The sequence below is a fragment of the Pezoporus occidentalis genome, unplaced genomic scaffold (assembly GCF_034315485.1).
Source record: "Pezoporus occidentalis ecotype Australia unplaced genomic scaffold, CSIRO_AGI_Poc_V1 ctg14, whole genome shotgun sequence".
NCBI lineage: Eukaryota > Metazoa > Chordata > Aves > Psittaciformes > Psittacidae > Pezoporus > Pezoporus occidentalis.
The window spans coordinates 3391528-3413051 of NW_026913209.1; the positions used below are offsets into that span (position 1 = coordinate 3391528).

At 37.8% G+C, this 21524-nt stretch overlaps 1 protein-coding gene across 1 annotated transcript in view; it reads right to left on the reverse strand.

Annotated features, from left to right (window-relative positions):
* TFEC (transcription factor EC) overlaps positions 1-21324 on the reverse strand; it is an 88480-nt gene extending 67156 nt beyond the window's left edge. The window contains exon 1 of the mRNA XM_062609607.1: positions 20639-21324. Within this exon, the coding sequence (XP_062465591.1) occupies positions 20639-21079 (441 nt within the window). The 5' untranslated portion in view covers positions 21080-21324. The remainder of the gene's footprint in view (positions 1-20638) is intronic.
* Positions 21325-21524: the final 200 nt, after the last annotated feature.

Genomic DNA, 21524 nt, shown 5'->3' on the forward strand with positions numbered 1-21524 from the left:
TTATCCCACTGCTTTCTCCTCTCTCACTTGAGAAGCAGGTGGCATGACTACTTATACCGCTGTTGATTTAAGGTACTATCATACAATGTCCAGTTGTGGGGGCATGTGACCACACAGGTTGATGCCTCACCCTCCTGAATCACATCATATCATTTCAAGCAGGGATGAAATAGCCCACTCGGGACAAGACGGGAGAACTTGAAGACTGTGCACCAGATAATTTCTATACATCAGTTACCTGAATTTCTAAATGCCATTTTTCTATACTGAAGGAAAAATATTTTGCACAGAGTCCTATTCTTTAAGGAGAATTTAATTGTTACAGAAATATTTCAGGACTTTCCAGAACCCCCGTCCCCATTTCTTTAACTGAGCCCCAGAGCTGAGAACAGCTCTTTATTTCAGGGAACAGTTCTTTATTTTGGATATAGCACCAACTACTTTTTTAGTGTAGAAAAGTAAGGCATTGCCAATAGCACTTAAAAAAAACATACCATTTAAGTATCTGTATTGAATGATTACTGCTGTCATCTCCAAATTTGTCTGTATTCCTGGATTTGACATTGAGACTTCAGAAGTCTAAGATGTGCTTTCTGTCAATAAAGCCCTTTTTAACTGTAAGGCCCTTAAGGAAGTCATTCAGTATGTCTGTATAATGCTTTGCGCACTGGGGCACTGATCTGGTTGAAGAAACCAGAATTGTCCAATAACTTCTGACTACAAGCTCCTTCAGTCACAGCTGAGGCTTCTGAAAGTGCTCTATTGCTGAGGTCAATAGCTATTCTTTACAACTTCCACAGGAGCAGCCCAGTGCACAGGTCTTTCAGAAGTCCCATCTCCTGTTTGGTAGCTAAGTATGGATATTTTCTAGACTCCTTTCTCTATAAATAAAGTGGTATTAAATGTAAATTATTCCCCCCCTGAGTAATAAGGAAGAACAGAAATTCATATGTAAATAGGCTTATTACAGCTTACAGATTAACATTTAACTTCTAAATCAGAACACTTTACTAAAGGACCTCCAAGAGCCATGATGTAAATTAAAATTGCACTAGATATGGAGTACAGCAGAGAACAGAAATAGGGGTTAATTCCCTACAATAGCAATTGATTTGAACTTGAAGAAAAGTACAAACAGCAACAAAATTGCTTGAGAAAATTCTTAACTGTATGTAAACTATATTGCCCTGGTGGACTTCAGCCTGAGTAACTGAACCTTGTATGAATTGAGCATCATTAGCCTAAAACCACCCGGTTTTCCAAACTGGAAACAAATAAAATATCTTCTCAGTAATGAAATAAGTAAGATACATTAAGAATTATATCAGCCTTCTTCTTAAATTCGTTTAAAATGCTGCTGTCCAAAGTTAGCTGTCTGCTAAATGCAACGAGGATATTGCATGATTCTGAATCTAGTCACATTAATGCATCTCTTTCCTTCCAGTAAAGAAATTCAGAAGTTGAGCTTTTCCCCAGGCAAGTGCATCTTATTTTTAGATCCTCTCCCTTAGCTAATTAGCAGCTTATTTTATTCAACACTGGTAAAAACCTACTATTCTGCTTTTAATTTATTGTCACTGATTAGGAACTTTGCCTGAATAATATTTACAGGAACTATTATTATTATTACCATTATTATTCTTATTGCTATGTATTTTCCATGAACTTTCTGCTTTGCACAGGACTCTGATGAAGTAAATGAGGCGCTTCAAGTATTCAGAGGAAAAGGATATCTATTTTCATATGTGGAACACTGTAAGCATCACAACTAAATACAAAACCTGGTTTGAAACAACACACCAGACAAAAGCAATGATTTGTTACACTACGTTAACAACCTGCAGTACAAAAATAGATACAGACTATCAGCCTCAACGTGAGTGTGAGCTGAAGAAATTTGGTAAATAAAATGCAGCAGTATTCCCTTTTCTCATGACAATGCTACATATACCCAATATAATTTGAATGTTTAATATTAACAAGCTAGTCCATGAATAGTGAAATTGGTACAGTGCTGTTTTCTATGGATTCTATTATATTTCCCTTCAAACTTTCTTTCACAGGATTCTGTTAGCCTGTTTTGGATTCTCATGGTTACCACACCGCACCTTCCAAGGGCTGATCCCATCTGCTGCCTGGGAAGGGAGCTTGCAGCACACTAGCTCCTGAGCCACAGCCCCATGTAAGCCCAAGAGCCCACATACACCAGCTGCCTTTGCTCATGACTGCAGAGCCGTTAAGAGCTTTCCTTCTCTGTGGTATGATTTATGCTTTTTTTCCCTACCTGTGGATTTCCATGCCACCTCAAGGCATGTCTGTTGAAATTGGCCTGCAAGTTCAAAAACTATTGAGGTGGAAGGAAGGAAAGTTTGATGATGAGCAAACAGATGGCAACTGTCATCAAAAATTAGCACATTTCTTCAGGAAGCTATGCTGAAAATGATCAGATATTGATGACTTGGGATTGATGACACTTTGAAACTCAGCCTCCCCATAAACTGCTTTATAAGGCATATTCAAAAGTTTCTTATTTATTTAATAAAGCACAACCTGAAGAACCACCACAGACTTTATCCCCATGGGAGATAACAGAAGGAATATACTATAATATAATATACTTCCTTACAAAAATGAAAATCAAACATAGTTACTGAATCTAATTTGATAGAAATTTAAGTTTTACCCGAAATACAAAACTCACAACTGACTTCAGAGAAGTTACAAAGTCACCATGGTATCCATTGAATCCCAGAAAAGCTACAATACCACATTGTTACGATGATATGAAGATGAGATAATACGGAAGTAACAATACTTTTTAAGCAAATACTATTATTTTGAAAAAACACTGCATTTTTGCCTAACGTGAAAAATTACTGTGGAACAACTCCCAAATGTTAATGTTAAGAAAGGTAAGAATTGATATGATTAAGAATATGATTTCAGGGGTTTTAATATGTAGTAAATAGCAGTCAGAAAATTTAAAAAAGATTTTAGGCAAGGTCATGTACAGGAATAAAAAACTGTTGCAGTAAAAGACTGACATTAAAATACTGGAGAAAAAAAGGAAAAAAACCTTGAAAATCAGGTATGAATCACTTTGCACTAAAATGGATTTCAAGTTGGTGAAGAGAGGATCAAATCCTTTTATTAAGTTTCTGAAGTATTAGGATGTGTTTAAACATACTGTCAGTGTCTTTTATGATCTAGCTGCTGACTGATATCTAATAATAGGAATTATACTAACTTGCTTACTGAAACACATTGAATTAAAAATATATATTATATCTGTTGAAGTCTTGAAGGGCACTATATATTACTTCACTGGGGAAAATTCTTTTTTCAGTGAGTATTTCTGAAAAACTAACATGCATGATGAACTTAAAAGCTGCAAAGAAAGCTAGTGAACTGAACAGCTCCATACAGCCAACAGTGGTAACAAGGAAACTGCATAAGAGACTAATACTATATTTAAAGTCATAGAATTTTAGAGAAAATCCACTTTCATGTTCCCTCTATGAGAGAAATAAATGTAGAAAAAATAATTAGTAGTGGAGTTCAGGTTTACTACATGAATGTTGTTGACACAGGAGAGAGATCTAGGTATTGTTGAATGAATAAAATTATATATTTGCCTGTTTGCTGTATACTTTGGCATTCATTAATAATTTGATGTCATGGGGACTACATTTCTAAGTCATTTAGGCCTTTTGAGAATCTCAGCTTAATGTGCCTCATGTAAGCATCTGATCTAGACATATCTGGTACAGCTTAATTTTGGATGTCTACCTTCTGCAACAATAACCAGTGTGTCAATTCTAGCAACTAGCTTTCTTGTTTTATATAAAAGTGTGAATGTGGTGAATTCTGTATCACAATACATTAACAGCCATCATACACTCTTTGTTTGATACCAGGTGCTATGTGTGAAGGAATCATTTTTTTCTGCAATGAAACTTGCTGATCCATTAAGAATAGCCAGATTAGACTCTTAGGTAGCACACATTGACTCCTCCTGTGCACATTTACTGTGCCTTTCACAATGGAGTGATGATGGGTTACCCCTCACAGCTTTTGACTTTTCTATACACTTCCATACATTCACACATACATATACAAGATAATTTAGGCAGATATATGTATACATGAAGGGGGATGATATATATATATATTTAATAGTTATGCAAAATAATGAGAAAAAATGATAAGCAAGAACCTACCTCTTCAAGTAGATTCTCTTTTTATTCTTTTGCCATTTTTGAGAATAAATTCCAGTTAAGTGTCATTTCTTTCAAATCCATGTTCCCCAGAGAAGTGTTTTACTATTGTTTTTTGAATCAATGGGCATAATGCAGAGAAAGAGGTTTCTATCTGTAGAGGGTCATCACATTTTTAGAAGTAATACTGCTGTTATCACAAGAGTGGCCGATTAACTATACTGCAGCAGTGAGGGAATCACTTCTGATATGCCATCAGCATTTCTTTCAGTAGAAAGTGTGCTTAAAATAGGCCTGTACACATGGAGTCCTCTCTTTGTATAAAGATTTCAAATAAGAGTACAAAGCATTTTTTGTAGATTTGTTTGTTTTTTTTTTTCCTATGTGTTCAATTTTCTTAACATAGACATGGGGCTTTAAAGAGCTAGATTCCCCTTAAATTTTATTACCTATGATCCAAAATAATACCTTCTGTGGCATGCTTTTTTAATAATGATTTAAATACAAATCAGCAGAATGTTTGATCAGCATCAGTCTCTTGGAAGTATCAGTGCCTGGAATGGTTTCAAAATGTTTTCAGAGTTCTGGGTTTCTTTTTTAACAGAATGATTCTTTTTGTAACCCTAAAAATGCTGCTTTTGTAGACTGAAAGTAAAACTCAGTAAAGTAAAATTGTTTTCAGTGGGCTTTGGAATTAGTCCCAGATCTTTCAGTTTGCTGATGGCAATCTTTAGCCAGTCTGCAGGGAAGCTGCAATTGTTTTATTGCAAAGCTACTGTAGAAAATTTTTTCATATTCTGAATACTCTAGATAATTATAACACAGCATCTAACATGAAATCCTTTCTATTAGATATTGGAAGACATCAAATTTACCAGTTCATCTTGTCCTACCAATGGACAGCACCCAGAGAAGCAAGAAGAAAGGCCCAGTGGTTACCTACTACACAGAGACTTCCAAGAGCCTGGTGCAATGGGTTACTGGATAATGTTGAGCATTCATCACAAGTGACATTCATCTCTAAGAGAAGGTGTTATAGTTCAGATTAAGAAAAAATTGTCTTTGGACGATAGTAAGAGAACCTCAACATAAAAAGGACATGGAACTGTTGGAACAAGTCCAGAGAAGGGCCACGAGGATGATCAGGGGACTGGAGCACCTCCTGTATGAAGACAGGCTGAGAAAATTGGGGCTGTTCAGCCTGGAGAAGAGAAGGCTGAGTGGAGACCTCATAGCAGCCTTCCAGTATCTGAAGGGGGACCTACAGGGATGCAGGGGATGGGGACTCTTCATTAGGGGCTGTAGCGATAGGACAAGGGGTAATGGGTTAAAACTTAAACAGGGGAAGTTTAGATTGGATATAAGGAAGAAATTCTTTCCTGTTAGGGTGGTGAGGCACTGGAATGGGTTGCCCAGGGAAGTTGTGAATGCTCCATCCCTGGCAGTGTTCAAGGCCAGGTTGAACAGAGACTTGGGTGACATGGTTTAGTGTGAGGTGTCCCTGCCCATGGCAGGGGGGTGGAACTGGATGATCTTAAGGTCCTTTCCAACCCTAACTATTCTATGATTCTATGAAAGGGCCTCCAGAAAGTGAATCATTATATAAAGGCTGGATTTTAATTTTTTTTTTTTTCTATCCCTGTGGAGGTGCCTATCTAATCATTCATCAAAGAGGGAGACTTGGGCAACTAACTTTAATTAAGCACAGATTACTTACATGACTATAAAGCTGGATCTGTTTAGGCATTTGTTGAAGCTAAGCCTTATGCTGTGAGAAGCTGAATTTGTGTCTCTATACATCTTAAATTTTCACCTGTAAAATGTGCCAGCTTCCTCACTGTGAGACTGTGGGGGCTGTAACTTCAAAATCCCTATGATGTTGTCCAAATACCAGTGGGGGTCAAAAAATTGCATATCATATATAGATAGAAGAAGATGCTGGAGGCAATGAACGCCAACACCCAAAAGGTATGAACTGAATGCTTGTATTCTAATGTTGTTAGTATTTTTACTAACAAAAGGAAAAATCTGGCGACAGGACTAAGTTTGGAATTTGAATAAAGTGGATGAAAATTCAAGCACTCTGCATGAAATATCTTTAATTATTAATATTACCACTTAAGCCACAAAATCCATATTTTCAGTAATGGAGGACATTGCTTATTTGTATTCAGTCCCACTGAATTTTAAAAGGCAAAATTCTCACTAATTCCATTGGAGTTTGTTGTAACCTTCACATTTTTTTCATTCTCTATGTGCTAGATGCCACAGCTTATCTCAAGATCCAATGTAATCAATTTTTAACTCTTCACACCCTTTGGCCTGTAACTGTGATCTGCCTCTTTTGATATTAAAAAGGCAGAACACAGTGCAGTTATTTCTGGTTTAAATATGAAGAAAATGTGGATTCCATTCTTTAAAAATAGATCCATGATTTGTAACAGAACTAATGAAAGATACAAGCTTATATTTATCATGTGGTTCTAATCCAGTTTTAGTTTCATAATCTTTTCTCAAAAGAAAATTCATAAAAAAAAACAAACAAAAAGAAACCACCAAAAACTAAAAAACAAACCTTCTTATTTACTTTAGAAAGCAATTGAGATCTGTTCTTCATTTTTCATAAGAAGTTAGTTATGACGGTAGTTGTATTATTGCACCTCACAAAGTTACTAAGACCCCAGGTTTAGTCCAACCTCACAAAGTATTTCAATACAACAAACTGCAGTTAATTAAAACTAAAGTAAAATAAAACCTGAAAAAAAAAATGTATAGATAGACAAAGCTTTGGTTATCTGTACCTTGCTCTGAAAACATAGTGCACAGAACAAGTGTTTAGAATTAAATAACTCACTTTGAAACCTGAGCTCTCTCTGATTTCTGAATCTTTGCTACCACTACATTTTGGCCAAATAAGATGTTTGGACTATCTGCAGAATTCATGTGATGGACAACAATTTCAACAGAAAAAAAAGAACAACTATTATCACATTTTATCATACCTAGTGTAAGGTGAATGTTGGAGATATTTTCACCTGTGTCCTTTTTTGCTCTGTTACTTTCAGTGTTTTTCTCTCTGCCTAGTTTTTCATCTCTTCTTTGCTTCCTTTTTACGTTTTGATCTCTTTGCTTGTTTACTCTGACTTCCAGCATTACTTCTTATCATTTTTCTTCCTCTCAGGCACCTTTTTTGTTATTATTATTTTATTTTGTACTTGTGATATTTCAGCAAGATGCAGTTCTTAGAAATGTAGTTGCTACTACTATGCTGCTGGAATGATTCCTGTGTTTTAGTCTTTATCAAGTTTGACCCCTAATCATGGACTATTGGGAGGAACAATGGTGAATATGCACTATGGGTATGATTACAGCAAAAGCCTCTAATTCCCAATGATAAAAATCAGGATAATAGAGAAAATAAAACTTAAATAAATTCTTTGTTAACCGATTTTCCAAATATTCTTTATCCAGGGGGTAAAAACTATTTCCAAAGCCACAAAGTCAGTGGCTCTTTTTCTTATAATTTTTCTGACCTTTGAACAAATTAAGCATTTTTGTCTCTGAACAACTGTACAAACAAATGTACTTGTTTAGGGATCTGAAATCAAAGGGGTGGTCTTTGTCCTGGGTGGTCTTTGTCTTTATTTGCAGTCATAAGCAATTAATCCACCACTGTGTGCATATCTTATGAGACATTCTGCTTTAAAATCATAGTAATTTAAAAAGTACTCAAATCCAAACCATCATATAAAACTGGCATGCTTTCCAGTTATCTGCAGAAGGCTAAATGGAAGATTTGAAACAGCACAGCTCCTGGGTTAGAATCTTGTATGCTGTATTAGCCTTGAGCAAAATTTTACAGTGCAGCTACTTAACCTACAGGCAAAATTTCATAGTGGGAATACTGAGAGACCTGTTGCTAAAACCAGTGCTACTGGGCACCGGTATAATATTTCATTTACCCTTCTTACAAAGCAATTTTTGTTAATCTTGCTGCATGAATGAAAAATCTCATCCTATATTCTCCAATTCACCACCCTCGTGAAGGTCTTTAACCACTGCAGTGATTTTCAAGTGGAAATAATAAAATGGCAAGAGCTAAATATTAATATTCAGTTCCTGCATTGTGCCTTTCTTTGATACCAATTACAACTTGAACTTCACCTAACTCAAAAAGACTGCAGACTTCACTCAATTAGCAGTAATAGGATTAAAACACAGCTTTGGAACTGAAGATTTAAATAGGAGAAAAACCTTGGCAAATGTACACTACATGTACCAAATTAATCTCAAAATAAATATGCAGCCCTGGGTGAAATAAGTGGAATGTGGAATGCTAGAGGTGTGGGGATTATTGTGGGGTTTTTTTTGCTTTCTTGACAACATCTGCATGTGTCATTGCTTTGAAAACTATAATGGCTGTAGAATAACAGTGTTCTTTCTTCATTTAGGTTTATGAACACTACAAAAAGTTGCTGCCATTCACAACAGGTATTCTTCTTTAAAGAGCACCAACCATTTCTTTCTGTTACACTTTTCTCCATTACCAAATTTGTATGGTTCTTTGCTTTGTGAAATTTAAGCAGTCCCACAGATGCAAATTCTTGCATTCAAATAGCTGTCTACTGAGAAAGGATAAATATGCCCATTTACAGGTGAAGTGTCACGGAGACCAAAGCTATGGTTCTACACTATAGCTTTGTACAGCAGGCAACTGAATTTGTGGAAGAGAGTTCTTGTGTTACTTTACTCATGATGAGTTGTAAGTGGTTTACTTTCTGTTTGCATTTGATAGGCAATTAATCACTTTATTTCCACTGCATTTTTAGTATCTGCCTCTACACTGTATGATGCAACACCTCAAACTGAAGATGCTTTCCATTTTAGGAAGTACATTTGACTTCCAGGATAAAATTGGAATGTCTTAAAGTTCCTTTCCAAATCAAAAATTATTTGACCTCAGTGATAAAAAGCTGTCTGTATTCTTTCCTCAGAGGCAAATATTAAATATTTACATCATGTTTTACTCATCAAAAACTCATATAGCAGGACCTCTGAAATATAGCTCAAGATCCAGAACCATTTGTAAGTCAGGACATATGGAAGTGACACACTTAGCATTTTTTTATTTCCTTCAAACTAGTGGAGATATCAAGCCCAAGATTTGCCACATGTTTCTGTTGACAATAACAGTGTGCTCACTTCTGGAAAAAATACCAGAGAATTACTAAATGCCCTCTTTCAAAATAGTACCAGAAGATGCTACATAGATTTGGAAATGAGCATCAATGACTACCTATTTCCAAAATCTGACCCTAATATTATGAAAGATAAAAACTACACAAAAGAAAGAGTAGTACTTTTGTGGGTAAAGCTGATTACTCAGAAGAGTTGTTAAAGATTCCTTTTGCATTTAAGTTCACTAATAAAAGAATTTCATGAGAGTTGGTATAGCAGCAATCTGTATGAACAGAGACAGTGTAATCAAGATCACAACATGCCAGAAACCAAAAAGGATTTAGGAGAAACAGAGCTGGCAATAAAAGGAGATGAAACACCATGATGAAGATACAGAGAGATGCCTCAGCTCATATGGGTTATCAATTGCAGCAACCCGGAGTATTGCAGCACCCCAGAGTACCAAGAAAATGGTCTGTTCAGCTCCAAACCTCCAAAATAGGGGAAAACTGTGCGATCTCTTGAAGCAGATTGGCTTCAGCCTCTGTTGTTTTGCTGGACTGCAGGTAATCACATATAAATCATGACATCTTGACACTATTTCAATTGTATTTCAGTTTGATTTCAGCTACCTGTAGAGGCAATCTGGATTTTCCATTCATTTCAATCTCTGCCTCTCACTCCAACAAAAGAAGTTAACCTGAAATCAATTGATCTGTAAATTGCAAGGATTTGGTCTGGGTTTTGTAGCAGATATTTTTAATGTCCTGTCTCTGAAAAAGTATTACTTTCCTGAGTTTTGAAGTGCTGGCCTCCACAGGTCCTAGATCTTTGCTCAGAAAATAATGTACAGAAGCTAATTAAATTGCAGTATAGCTTTAAATGAACCTAACCCTGTCTAACCCTGCTCAGAAAGTAGATAGGTCACTTAATTAAACTGGATCATCTGCCTTATGACATTCATAAACATACTGAACTTGAAACATATGAAACACTTCAAGTTTTTTCTTATGTTTTCTATGAAACATGAAACATACTTAAACATATTGAACTTTTGAGGTATGGTTGAAAATTGATTTAGGAATTGATTGAGGAATGCCATCCAGAAGGACCTTGCCACGCTTGTGAGGTGGGCTGATGCCAACCTGATGAAGTTAAACCATGACAAGTGCAAGGTCCTACACCTGGATCAGGGCAATCCCAGGCACAGCTACAGGTTGGGCAGAGAAGAGATTCAGAGTAGCCCTGAAGAGAAGGACTTGGGGGTGTTGGTTGATGAGAAAATGAACATGAGCCAGCTTCAGTGTGCACTCGCAGCCCAGAAAGCCAACTGTATCCTGGGCTGCATCAAAAGGAGAGTGACCAGCAGGTCGAAGGAGATGATCCTGCCCCTCTACTCTGCTCTTGTGAGACCTCACCTGGAGTATTGTGTGCAGTTCTGGTGTCCTCAACATAAAAAGGACATGGAACTGTTGGAACAAGTCCAGAGAAGAGCCACGAGGATGATCAGGGGACTGGAGCACCTCCTGTATGAAGACAGGCTGAGGAAGTTGGGGCTGTTCAGCCTGGAGAAGAGAAGGCTGTGTGGAGATCTCATAGCAGCCTTCCAGTGTCTGAAGGGGACCTATAGGGATGCTGGAGAGGGACTCTTCATTAGGGACTGTAGTGACAGGACAAGGGGTAACAGGTTCAAACTTAAACAGGGGAAGTTTAGATTGAATATAAGGAGGAAATTCTTTCCTGTTAGGGTGCTGAGGCACTGGAATGGGTTGCCCAGGGAGGGTATGAATGCTCCATCCCTGGCAGTGTTCAAGACCAGGTTGGACGAAGCCTTGGGTGACATGGTTTAGTGTGAGGTGTCTCTGCCCATGGCAGGGTGGTTGGAACTAGATGATCTTAAGGTCCTTTCCAACCCTAACTATTCTATGATTCTATGATTTGAATGAATGTATAAGATTCACTACCTCATTTCAGGGCTAGTAAATGGCAGCTGGGTTAGCAAAATTCTCCTTCTTCACAATATAGCCCAGAGGTTTCTAGTATATCTAAAACAAAACCTCACTATCTTTTTTCCAGAATTTAATTTAAAACCCCCCATTATAAGCAGAGAATCATCTAATCACCTTCTCCAATCTGTTCAGCTACAGAAGTGACTAACACATAAAAAAGGCTGCAGAGGTTGATCTGGACAGATTTGGAACCAATAAATCCTACCTTGGTGAGGTGCAGAAAAGGATGGGATGAGCACACAACACAGAGACTACAGCCATTAGAGATGGTTGTCATTCTTCATGAAGATTAAGGGACTTGTAGATCTGCATTCCTGTATTAATCCAAACACCAGCTATTGTATAAGCTGCCAAAATACAAGCTTCGAAACTGCAGTTGGGATCAGAGCCTTGAGACTCCCGTTTCTATGCTGGATTTTTTCTGGCTCTGCTATGTCAACTTTACATTGCAGATAAATAACATTGATTGAAAAAATCTTTAGAAAACCTTTGAGAAGAAAAAGAGCAATTAATGAGGGCTTTTGAAGAGGAGCAAACTGCAATGGCCAGTTTACTTGGGTATTAGAAGAATGTAACCATATTAATATTTTTCAAAATGAGAAAGCTCTTATAATAAGAGATAAGAATAAAGCTGTCAGACAACTTGTACATCTGATTTGCTAGAGGATATCTAGGCAAACTGCAGAGTAAATGAACTAAGGCTCACAGAATAATGCATGAGGACACAAGTTGGGTTTTTTTACTTTTAATATATTAATGCAATTGAAAAGGAAACAAATAATCCTGAATTTTCTAAGGAAGTAAGGGAACCATAAACACTCCTGGGACTTTGCCCCTAGCATCCAGTGATTTACATACTTTTTATAAAAGTCAGAGTTGGTTTAAACTCAGAAGAAGTAGACCAACCACTGTTAAAATGATTACTTTTTCCCTGTTATGTCTGGGTCAGGTCTATACCATCAGAGTCTCACTTTTATGAGCAATATAAAATTCAGGCACAATTTCCAGTTAAAAAGAAAACCATTTTTGTGGGGCTTCATAACAACTAACAGTTTCTTCCCACCCTCCCCCCCTTTTTTTTAAATTCAGTGACAATTCTGATATCCAAAGTGGCAAGTAAATGAACTGATAATTAAATGGTATTGCCACAGCACAGCCTTTATGCATTTGTCCTAATAAGTGTAAGATTAAACTCAACCGCTCACTTCAGCAGATGCAAATTTAAGCTGAATATCCCCCTATTCAGGGAGAGAATTTTTGATTTAAATATGATTAATTTTGCAAATGAATTGTGGGCTTCCTTCCTATAAGAAAGGCCATTGGTTATTCATTAAATCTGAATTATAGTTTTAACAAACACTTGCATAAGAATCATTAATATCATCTCTTGCATAATTACTAATCAGTGTATAATACTTAATATCTCTGACAGTCAGGTCTCTTCAAAATTCAATTACTATAGCCCTCGTTATAGAGACTAGCACTGCTGTTTCAAAGCTCTCTTTTCCCTAGTGACCCTTCAGCTCGACTATTTCTTGCTTGGCTGCCATTTGCCAGTTCAAGAATAGTATGACTGTCAAGTCAGGTCTACACTTCTATCGGACTCCTAAATCCCATCATGTTTCCTGCCTTTCCACTGAAGTCAAGAGGAAGCTGGGAGTCCTGTTATGCTTTTAATTCTGGGCCAGCATTTAAAAAAATGCTGATCTGCTTTGCAAGTCTGTGGAGCTGATTCATTTTCTCTGTTGAAGTTGACAATAAGCTGAGACTCCTTCCATTAACACTAGAAAAGCCTGCACACCCTCAAGGTAGGGCCAGCAGTGTTTGCACTATTCTCTACAATTTCAAAACCTTTGTTAATTCCAGTTGGGAGCTATTAATATTCCCCAAGGAAAAAAGAAAAATAATACATTTGCTTATCTCTTCTTGTAAATTGATTCTGCTCTTATTTGCACCACCCATTTTGAAATTAACACTGACAAGCATATGACTGTCAAAAGAGGAATTTTATAAGCGGTTCTCAAGCTATAATTTTATTCATAAAATTTATATGTTTGGGAATGTAGGGGGCACTGAACTCCAAAGTCATGGAAGTGACAATGTTTGTGTCAGTAAATCATTTACCAACTACAAGAACACAACTATTTGGAAAATACAAATTATGAACTGTCCAGGATCTTGTAACTTCCAAATCTCAGCGAGGATGAGCACTAGTTGGCATAGGCCAAAACAGTGCCAAGAACTTTTCTAAGAGTGGCTCAGGGGATGGCTGCCGGGACATATCCTGGACATATCCTGCACATACTTAAATGTACAAGTGTGGACAGATAGCTCACTGCTGCTCAAGGTTCTGAGCTGAGAATACATGGGAAGAAATCAGGACATCCTGTGATTAAAGCATGACTATTTTTCTTCTTAGACGTGTCTTCCACATTTCCTGGTCTCCTTCATACAAAGAATCACAATGCACTTTAGGTTGAACCATCCTAACAGTAGACAGCTTCGAGTCCTTAAAGAATTGTTAACTGTGATTCTAATTTTGAGTCAAAAATCAAATTTTGACCCAGCATTAATGCTTTCTTCATCTGATGAAGGTGATAGACCTGCTGAACTTACTCAGTAGCAGCGACATCAGTGATTTCCACGCTACGGGAGTTATCGCACAGAAGTAGGTCAACAGCTGTGCTCAGATGTGAAGAGGTGTGTGCAAGAATAGTCACAGCAAAAATAAAAAGGTCTAAAAAATGACAAAAATGACGAGGTATATGGGAGGAAGAATGGAGACTGTGGACTTTGCACACTGTAAGGTTAAAAAGATGAAGTCTGTGATGTTTGAAAAGGAGAAGAAAAGAAGAGATATTATAAAAGTCTACAAAATAATGAGTGAGCCTGAGGATCCTACACAGATCTCTCTATTTATTTCCCACTTACCCGTATATTTTGGTCTCTATTCTGCTCCTCCTCTTTCCAGATCTTCCAAAACATGTCTTGCTTTCCTTCCCATTTCCCTTTTCCCTCTTATTTCTGAACCCCTTCACCTCATTTCCACCTTTTTTCTACTCTATATGTTCTTTTTCATGATACAAATATTAATGCCCAATATAAGAATTTTATTGATATCGCTAAATACATTACATTAAAAAACTCACATAATAGCTCATAGAAATTAAAAGCAACATATTTTAAATGACTGCCATGAAAAAAAATCTATGTGAATGCAGTAAACACACAGAGAGCTATGTTTCTAGAAGCTGCTTCAGCAAACAGCTCAGGAAGATGTAAAAAGCGCAATAAATGCAATTACTTGTGATAGTTTGACAGAAAATTAAATTTTAACCCTCATGAGCTAATTCTAAAGCAAAATACATAGAGGTGGAATTCATTTGACTGTATGAGGAATTCTTTTGTGTGTGAGAAAATGAAGATGCCTACATCCAAGCTAATCATCTAGACTTTTTTTTCAATCAGCAGGGAGAAATAAGATACTTCAAGAATGCAATCCATCTTTCTTGAAAATAAACACCTATGGTAAACCAGACAAATTGGATCTTAAAAGGGCCTGCTTGCCCCACTGCCTACAAGAGGTCACTATAACATCTAGTTCAGATTTAGACACTTGTTTCAGAGAGGGGGATATATCAAGGAAGGCATTCTGAAACAGATTGTTGATCTATATGTACAGCAGATCTATTCTGTCTTAAGTATTCTTATATTCCTGTGTGCTGCTAATGTCATTTACACAGAAGTCGTGGTCTGGAACAAAGACCTAAGATAGCGTTACAGAGCCTACAGAGGCAGAGGAGAAATATTTCTGGATCCAAAAAGGGTCTTCTTGGATATATCATGCATCTTCATGCTTTCAAATAATATATTATTCTGGGAGTAGTAAGACACTGCTGTTCTGTTCTCCTTTTCTTACTGTCTTCTAATCTGTCAAGTGTCTATCAAATTATGTGCCAATCCACCAAAAAACCAAACGCTTTAGGAACTGACTGCATTGCTGTATAAAGTGTGGGAGTCACTGCAACCAACAGAGGACACTGGAAAAGGAACTGGAGTCAGTCCAGCAGACACTGGGAAAATGAGACTCCCTACATGGGAGGCAAGGCAAGACTTAGTAGAACAAATATTTTTGTCTTTCAGAATACTTTAAAGTATTCTGAAATACATGACTTCACTCTAGCAATGTCTGCACTGGACCTGTTCTGTTTTTAAATGTAGAATTTGCCCTAAAAAAAGTTCTAAAATATTAAATATTAAAATTAAGCCCCATCAGCTTAAAACACCTATTTCCCAAAGAAATTTATAGACATGTTTGTTAGAAGCTTAACTCCAAGCTTTCTCAGTGTCCCAGGTCACTGCAATGGTATTATTCTTCCTAGCTACTCATACAGAATATTGTATTAGGATGGAGCTTTTAAACTGGTTGAAAGGCAGACCATTATGCACAGCTTTTCCCATTATATGCAGACAAGCATCACACTGCCCTCACTGCAAGCTACGGGAAAATATTTATCAAATACTTACCTTGAAGGTACTTGAAATCAGGTGGAAAGATTCTTATCCAGGGACTCCAGCTTCAGCTTCCAGCCACCGTCCCCTGCATACCTCCCTTGCATATACTGCAGAGCCTGTTCTCAGAACTTTGGTACCTCTACAGCTGTTGGTAGATTTTCTGCAGGTTGTCTTTAAACTATTTTCTATTAGTTAAACAGATAGTGTTCCCCAAATTTTTCATTCTGATTTAGATCTTTTTATACTTTCAGAATTTGCTGGATTCTGTATCTAGTCCTTACATTCTTACTAGTTTTCTACTGGATCCATAGAGATCTGAATGGACATAGCATCCAGTAATGGTCAGAACAGCCCCAAATACGCAGGTAAAGTCAGTATCCCTTGTCCTAGTCAAGGACTATTTATTTATTTATATAAATGTTTAGATATACAAATTTGATTAATTATTTTGCTACAGTTCTGCTCTGGCAGCTCATTTTCCAGTTGATCAACATCTCTGACTACAAAGTCCTTGACAAAATTGCTGGTTCCCAGGAAAAAGGGAATTCCAAAAGGACAAGAGGAAATGGCCTCAAGTTGTGCCAGGGGAGGTTCAGATTGGATATTAGGAAAATTTTCTTTACTGAAAGTGTTGTCAGTTTGGAAAGCACACGTTATTCTGTTCTAATGGTATTCTTCTGCACTCTTTTCCACTTCTTCAGCAAAGAACGGACATGAAAACTGTTTTCAGTACTGGATAATATATATCAGAATATATTCAATATAGTTGATAATGTATTTATGTAACACTGGGCCAAGAACTCGTTCTTGTGCTGCTCCAAAAGACTACGCTGCAATTGGCATTTCCAAATCCATTTTCACATTTGACAGTTATTTAGTTTATTAATCCAGTTTTTGCATGGAAAGTTAATTTGCCATGGGTACTAATCAAACACCTTCAAGAATTCTAACTATGTTATGTTAACAACCTAACCTCTATCAAACAAACTTGAAATCAGATCAGAACAGATGCAAAGTTTTTTTTACAAAATCAATTTTCCATAAGCTACATTAACTTCCTTTCATTCTTTGTTCAGTAAGTCCCTTATCAGCCATTATTTTTCTACTTGTGATGAATAATCTGTGAACTCTTTTAAAATGCTGCCATAACAACAGAGTTCTTCCAGTCACAACAACTTTTCACCAGGGAATATATCTTGCTTTGAATATTTGTATTATTATTTCTGGGTTTAGAAATGATAATTACTATAATCCTATATTGCCCTTTTTTGCCTAAAATTTGCCAATGGTCTGTAACAAAGGACATGCACAGGTCTGAACTTTCAAATGCACACTCTATCACCGACAACAGAGAGGCATGCCATGTTGAAGGGAGAGACTGGAGAAGAAATACATATTAATTATGTAACTTAACCTCCACTCAAATGTATCCATTAAAGGATGAGAGAGGGAACAAGGTAAGTGCAAATTGAAATGCCAAATAATCAGTTTCTTTTAATTGCTTGAAGAATAAAAGACACTTCAATTTCCACCAAAACTAAAATTTGATAAAACTCAGTCCTACAGAAAATAAATTTTTCTTCAAAGGGTGTCCTTAGGCGTTATCTAAGCTGAACTCTAACTAAGATACCGGAACACTCCTGAGAAAAGGGCAGCAAGCAAGTGCAAACATGGAGAGCAGGAACCTGGCCTTTGCCCACTGAAGGATGGCATTTCTCACTACACATTGCCCTACACCTCATCAAACATCTATTCAAGAGCAGAAGTCACACTTTTTAAGTTACAAATTGCACCTTATTTTACTCTGTATTTTCTCTCAAAATCTTCAATCCAGATGTTTGCTAAAGCCAAAGTTCCTTAACTTATGGAGTTTACAAATATGGTACGAGAAAATCTGGTAGCTCTTCTACTGCATCTGGCATTTCTGTAGTTTAATCTGCCTTCCTGGAGAGTATAGGTGACTGTCCTTGATCAACATAGAAATTAATTTAAATCCAGGTTTTGTGTCACAAAAAGAGGACACAGCATGAGGCCTTAGACTTTGAACTCTCTTTCTTAGGCTTTTGTTTCTGTTTTTCTAAAATACCAAACTAACCCTTTCTTGCTACATTTCCAAATCCTTGATCTCAAGGATGGTTTTCTTAACGGTATTTTACGGTAAGTCTTCACTCAAGATGGATTCCTCGTTAGTGCTCACTCTGGTCAATAAAAAACTGCTGTAAGATTTTTACTGTTTCCCTGCCATGCAAACATGCTACACCTATCAACACCAGAACTTTTGTGCATGCAAAGAAAATGTGGGACTTTCAGAAAGGTCTGTCCTTACATGCTGTTAACACCAAGTTCCCACCTTATACTTTATAACCCCTCAGAGTTTTATAATTCTTCTATTCTTCCCAACAAATCCCTTTTCTCCTTCCAGACAGCCAACAAAGGACATTGGATTCATTGTGAAGCCTCTGGTAGAAAATTTACTCAATCATAAGCCTTGCTACAGAGCAAGGACAGTCTGTGCTTAATGGTGTGCTAGCAGCCCACCGTTATGGGTGAAAAGAAATCATGCCTAGAAGCCAACCTGTCTATAGGAATATAACTTAAAACACTGCTGTGTAATTATGGATTTGGCATGATTTCTTGTCTAAAACCTGCCTTTGAAAAATACCTCTGGTGACCTGATCTTCTTTGAGACCTTTTGGAGATGTGGCTTCCTGTCTTCCCTGACTTCTGCACAGGATTATTTTTCATTTTCTCTATATTTTTTTCCTACTTCTAGTATTTCTCTCTGTAATATATGACTTTCCACATCTTTTCTGTCATTACTTTCTGTTCTTTTTTCACTCCTCTTATTTAGTTTCTCACCATTTTTCCTCAGCCTTTCCAGTTCCGCCATCCCTTATTTCTTTCACCATTTCTGCCTCCTGTCCTCTCCTTGCTCTACTTTTCCTCAGCCCCCTCCTTACTTTTCCTCCACCATTTCCTACTTCTCTTTTCCTTGTGATTTCCAACCTGCTAAGAAGTGCTATCCCCACAGGCTCTTCAGCACCATTTGATCACCTGCTAACCTCTGTAAGCCAGCTCCTCCAGCAGCTCCAACTGCCCCAGTTAACCCAGAGACTCCACAGGGACTGAGAAGGACTTGCCTTCCGGCAGGAGTGAAAATAGGATTAGCGCTGCCCTGAAAGCTGAAGCAGAGAGGGTCAGTTTGCCAAAGTAGGGAGATAGGCAAGAAGACATGGTGCCACACACACTGCCTTATTTATGTTCCCCCAATTAAAGCAGCCTGTAGGGAAAGTAGCGTGCCACTGTAGTGCACTGGTGTACTGACCACTCTGAATGATTGTTAGCGCTCGCTGTACTCAGCATTGCTTCTCACTGATTGATAGGATAATAAGTGTGTCTACAGCAGAGAGTAGATTCATTATAGCACATTAGCCAGACTGAAAGACAAATGCCCACAGGGGCAGAAAAACTGTAAGGAATAAATAAAAACTTTACTATTTTTCTTAAACTTATTTTCCCCAGGCTACAGTGAGGAATACTGGAGAGGCAGGAGAGGGAAAGGAGATAAGAAGAGAAAGGGAGTGGCAAGAAGTGGAGGGAAAGTATGTTAGCAGTCAAGGAAAGCTTTAAAATATTCATTGTTGGATTCAGAGTTTGGACAGTAGCTGAATCTCTACTTTTCTTTTTATTTTCCTTTCCCAGTGCTAAATGAGAAAGAAGGGGTCAGTGCATCAGGTACCAAGCTAGCAAAACTTTCCTCATGCAACATCTCTGAAATGGCTACCTGGCTGCTCCACTCACTGAAATTAATCATTCCTGAGTTTTGAAAGTGAAAACCAAACTAATATCACCCTTTATCAACAGCTGCCACCATGTGGTGTCTGAAATTCCAGAGTTACTTCCCATTTGAATAGAGAGAAATATGGTGGAGTCATCTGATCCATCAAGCGATGGATTTTAAGCATCCATTCTTACGATGTGCTGCAGCTCTGCACCCCTCCACACACCCTGCTGAGACCAAGGAATGAGCAGCCTCTGAGATATTGACCCTGACACTGTGGTCACTCTACCAAACCACTTCCCTATCACTTATCCTTGGAGCTGGGACACTAGGCCAAAGCACAGGACTGCCCCAGGCTGCCAAGAGCCATGCAGGGAAAAAGTGTGTTCCCAAATGGCTGATGCTAGAACCACACCTGCTGGATGCAGATTTACCAGGAGGCAGCGTCCTCTCTCCCCGTGTCCTGAGAAGCAGCCTATGCTACTGTAGGATGAGGGAGCAAACATGTTGCTCCTGGGTCCTGTTCCTGCTCCCCCAGCTTCACTGGACCTCAGCCTGTCTGCTGCCTGGAAATACAGCATGATGTGGAAAGAAAACTCCAGAGACATTCCATTATCCTAAGGGAAGACAGAATGTAAGTTGCCTGCCCTAGATCATTACAGTTGATCTTAAGATTAAAGCCTCAAGGAGCAATTTTTGGGGCAGCATGGTGACAAGACCTGGTTAGTTAATGCCCCAGCATTTGCTTGCTTGAGCCCTACATATTTTTCAGATATTTTAGATGTTAATTCCATCAGCTTCACCCCTCACCTCCCTCCTGGATTTCATTTACATGCACTTTGAAATGAGCTAATTTTGTTACAATTAAGAATACCTTTCTGCAGATAGCACAGCATTCAGGAATCTGCTTTGTAAATATCTGTTGGTAATATAGGTACCTCTGAGATTGCTGGAGCTTTGTCTGATGAAAAGTGTGTTTCCACTGGAAAAGATCCATTGAACCCAGGATACTGTGAAACTGGCATATGACACTGTGAATAATGTGCATGGGCTTCTTCTCGAGGGTGCTTGTCTGCCCACTTTTGATCCTGTAGCTTTCCTCTGAGCTGAAACTGTAGTCCAGTCAGTGCCTGCAGCATTGCTTTATTTCTTCCCTTTCCGCTATTAGCAGAGCTGAAAAAATCACTATAAAACACACACACAAAATAGAAGCAGCAATTTAATTTCTTGCACAATGTACCTTTACTACTGAAAAAAATAAAAATCCTTATATATAAACCCAAATTAATGTTATGGTTACAGGGCACCCATAAGGACACAATCCCTAACATGCTGCTGGAAAAAAAAAAAAAAAAAGGATGAAAAGAAACAGTTGGCATTCAGTTAACAATCATGTTTGGAGGTTTGCGACTGACTTTGTTATTCCAAGGGAAGCCAGGTACCAGTCTCTTGGGATTAGGTACAAAGGCGAGAAAAAAGTAGACATGTATGAATCTCAAAGGTGACTGCTGGGTTAATAAAACAGTCTGTTTTCTGTTCACCCACTCGTCCTCTCAGTGTGCAAGTACATTAAAATATGTCAAAAGGAAAGCCATTTTCTGGGGAAAAAATAATTCAGCTGAAAGTCAAAATTTCCAGCTGATGTATTGCCTTGGTGTGTGCAAGTGCACTAACAAAGTGACCCACACATCTCACTGGATGAAAGTTGGTATCCTCATTAAAGTAGAAACAAACACTTGAAAATAGGAACAACTGCCAGTTAAAAAAAAAAAAAAGGGAGCACAGCTGATATCAGAAGCCTTCATTTTTCCACATTGTGTTTCC